The 3,984-nt window shown below is 45.4% G+C and overlaps 1 protein-coding gene across 1 annotated transcript; it reads left to right on the top strand.

Annotated features, from left to right (window-relative positions):
* The first annotated feature begins 596 nt into the window (after positions 1 to 596).
* Positions 597 to 1,328, top strand: LOC149226352 (DNA-(apurinic or apyrimidinic site) endonuclease, chloroplastic-like). The gene has a single exon (XM_089380181.1). It carries the CDS (start codon positions 597 to 599, stop codon positions 1,326 to 1,328), a length of 732 nt encoding a protein of 243 aa, XP_089236307.1.
* The last annotated feature ends 2,656 nt before the right edge of the window (positions 1,329 to 3,984 follow it).

Raw genomic sequence — 3,984 nt, 5'->3', positions numbered from 1 at the left:
TGAAGTTCTAAGCAACCAGGATCCTTTAGAAAACCCTCCGAAATCCCAAGCCCCCCCGGCTCAAGATCAACCCGGGCAGCCTCAACCATCTAACCCTTCAACCACCTCCATCCCTGGCTTGGACAGCCCCCAAATCAAGGAGCAGCTTCAAATCCCATAGCCCACCTCAGACCACAGCGATACAAGCTTCGATCCTCTATAAACCCCTCCTTGCATAGAAAACCAGCCAAATCGGAAGCCCTCAACTGCTCCCACCAATCCTCTGGAAGAAATTCTGGGTGACCTAGATCTCAAGGAGTCAACGAGCAATGGTCTAAACAGGGTGTGAATGCCATCCCCCAAGAACACTTAGAGAAAATCAAAATGGCATACTTGCAGTTAGAATATATGAATCAGAATATAGCTAAAAAGCAATGGGGAGAAAGCAGCCAAACAGGCATCCAAGCAAACCTAGACCTGGACCAATACAAGCCGAAAGGTCCAGGAAGAAAACGGGGCAGAAAATCGACAAAGCAACAAATACAAGAACTCGGTAGGCGCCTAATAAATGAAGGAAAGATGAGGGCTCTGGTCCTAGCCACACCGAAGATTTCTCAATGAAGATAACAACATGGAACATCAGAGGGCTAAATGGCACCTCCAAAAGACGAATCCTTAAAAACCGTCTTTTCACGCAATCTCTAGACCTGGTCTTACTACAAGAATCCAAATGCTCAGCCAGCGGCATAGAAACGCTCAAGAAACTATTTGCAAAAGGCTTTCAATGCACAAGCACAGAAGCCATTGGGCAGGCAGGAGGGCTCCTAATATTCTGGAACAAAAACAAGTTCTTTTTGCAGAATGCTCTGTCCACTAAACATTCGCTATCAGTGATCTTCAACATGCCAGATTCACAACAAACGATATGCATCACCAATGTGTATGGACCTCAGAAAATTCAGGAGAAGTTCAAGATGCTGGCAGACTTGAATGAAATCAGACATCACCATGGTGCCAACCACTGGATCCTAGGTGGAGATTTCAACATGATCACCAACCTAGCAGAGAAGAAAGGGAGCCTAAGAAGACTGGATAAATATGCGGAAGCTTTCAGCACCTTCATAGCAGCATATAAACTCATTGATGTTCCCACAGTCAATGGTCTACACACATGGAACAATAAGCAGGGGGGAAATAGACAGGCTGCATCACGGCTTGATAGGTTCCTCATATCGGAATCCATCATGCTCCAGAATCTAGACATGGAAGCCAACATCCTGCCCATTGGGGGATCAGATCACTGGCCAGTACAGCTGCACTTCACCAATATGATCAAGCCCCAAAACTAGCCTTTCAGGTTCGAGAGATTCTGGATAGACCACCCAACCTTCATGCAAAATATACAAAGTTGGTGGACCCATACCTCTGTAAAGAGCGGCAACATTATGTACATATTTCAGCAAAAGCTTAAGAGCATTAAAACAAAGCTCAAATCCTGGAACAATAACACATTTGGTAACATTTTTCAAGCCAAAAAAGAGCCCGAGGAAAAAATGGCAGGCCTCCAACAATCAATGATCAAGGAAGGGCCTAACGAGGATAGGCTAGCTCAGGAATCAAACCTCCAAAAGCAATGGGAAGACAGGTTAAGACAAGAAGCGCTGCTGTGGAAACAAAAATCGCGGGCGCAGTGGCTAAAGCATGGGGAATGAAACACAAGCTTCTTCCATAAATCGACCATCCAGCACAGAGCCAACAATCGCATTCTATCTCTTAGAAAAGATGATGGTGCTAAAGTCTCAACCAGAGAGAAAATAGGATCAGAACTAAATCTATACTTCCAGTCACTGCTCTCTGAGCCCAATCAAGATAGAACCCAAGCTATCAACAAAATCAGTAGCGCTATTCCCCCCTTAGTAACGAAGGAGAAAAACTCCCTTCTCTTAAGAGAATTCACTGAGCAGGAGATCGAAGATGTCGTCTTCACCATGGCCTCTCACAAAGCCCCTGGACCAGATAGCTTTACAATCGAATTCTTCAAAGCCTGCTGGCACATCATCAAAGCAGACCTTTTTAATCTGATAAAGAAATTCCACAGAACCAAGAGAGTGCTGTCAGCTATCAATGCTACCTTCGTCACCCTCATCCCCAAATCTGATCATGCTGATTCACCCAACAAATTCAGACCTATCGCACTTTGCAACGTCATCTATAAAATCCTCTCAAAATTGATGGCCATCAGACTCAAACCCATCCTTCCCTCAATCATTTCTCATGAACAGTCCAGATATGTTGAAGGAAGACAGATAACGGACAGCATCATTCTCAACCAGGAGGTGCTGCATTCCATAAAAACTCAAAAAATCCTAGCTATGCTCATTCAACTTGACCTCTCCAAGGCCTTTGACAAGATCAGCTGGACATATATCGGAGAAATCCTTAAGGCTTTTGGCTTTAGTCAGATTTGGATAAAATGGATAATGGAAATGGTCACAGGAGCATTCTTCTCAATCATGTTGAACGGAGGCCCCTTACAACCATTCTAGCCATCTAGAAGCATACGACAAGGGGATCCTTTGTCACCTTTTCTCTTTGTCATTATGGCAGAGGGCCTTGGTAGATCCCTATCTCAAGCGGTCCAAACAAATAAGCTCAAAGGCATGAAAGCTGCGTAGCAGGGACCTACAGTAACGCATCAGCAATTTGTCGACGATAGAATGCTTATCGGAGACCCCACAGTGAAGGAAGCTCGAACCCTCATCAAAGTGCTAAGTACCTTCACGGAAGCCTCAGGTATGGAGATAAATCTAGCTAAATCCAAATTATTTTTCTTCAACACTTCTATTCCTGTGCAGAGAAATCTCAGCAAAATTCTCAAGATTCAAAGGAACTCCCTTCCAACCAAATACCTCGGCATACCACTTTCAGAACATGCCCCCAAAGCTGCAAATTGGGAAGACCTCCTCAACAAAATGAAATCCAGATTAAGCAGCTGGACTAATCGAGCCCTAAATATGGCCAGCAGACTGGTACTGGTCAAATCAGTGCTTCAAACAATGTCGGCCTATATGCTCTCAGCCCTTGCAGCGCCCAAATCAGTCTACAATTCCATTCGAAACATCCAGCGGTCCTTCCTCTGGAACGAAGATTCAAAGAAGCACAAATGGGCCCTCCTCAAGTGGACAGACATATGCAAACCAAAGCTGGCAGGAGGTCTGGGCCTAAGAGATCCTGAAATCCTAAGCAAGGCTATTGTAGCAAAAATATGGTGGAGATGGGTGGAGAATCCTAATTCCCTTTGGGGCACATTGTGGAAGGCAAAGTACACAAATCAAATACAGGACAAAGACCTCATCAGGCTCACAGGCAGCACTCAAGGCTCTCCCCTCTGGAACAAAGTATGGGAAAATCGACACATTGTTCAGCAGCATTGCTTCTGGGAAGTGCACCAAGGCAACACTGCCCTATTTTGGGAAGATGCTTGGCAGCAACTCCCTCCTCTGGACCACCCAGATTGGACTACACTCAAAAATGACATGCAAGGGGCAGGGCTAATAAAGGTAGCAGATTACTGGAAACCACAAACAGTGACCACCACCTGGCAAAAATGGCTAACCAAAGATCAATGGCCAACACAAGACCACAATGAAAACATAGAACAACTCCTACAACAGCTAGAATAGCGCAGAATCCTCACCTCAACTAGAGAAGACATCCTGCAATGGGGAAACAATTCTAAAGGAACTTTCAATCTAAAGGAAGCCTACAGAATCAACGCTCCTTCACAAGACTAGCAACTAGACCCCAGATGGCACGCCCTATGGACCAGAGGCAATTGGCCCAAAATAACTCTGTTCTCCTGGCTGGTCATGCACAACAGAGCGCTCACATGGAAAAATCTACAATGACGGGGCTTCATCGGACCCTCCAGGTGCTCCCTTTGCGAGAATGAAAATGAAATGGTCAACCACATTCTCAATACATGCCCCACCGCCTGCGCGCTAT

The sequence above is a fragment of the Pinus tabuliformis genome, chromosome J, assembly GCF_031772625.1.
Source record: "Pinus tabuliformis cultivar Carrire ecotype Pingquan chromosome J, CPIR1, whole genome shotgun sequence".
Lineage (NCBI taxonomy): Eukaryota > Viridiplantae > Streptophyta > Pinopsida > Pinales > Pinaceae > Pinus > Pinus tabuliformis.
This window is presented reverse-complemented; position numbering and strand designations above follow the sequence as displayed.

Excerpts from the sequence above, each read along its gene's own strand:
- LOC149226352 (XM_089380181.1), top strand. The coding sequence starts at position 597 with ATGAAGATAACAACATGGAACATCAGAGGGCTAAATGGCACCTCCAAA.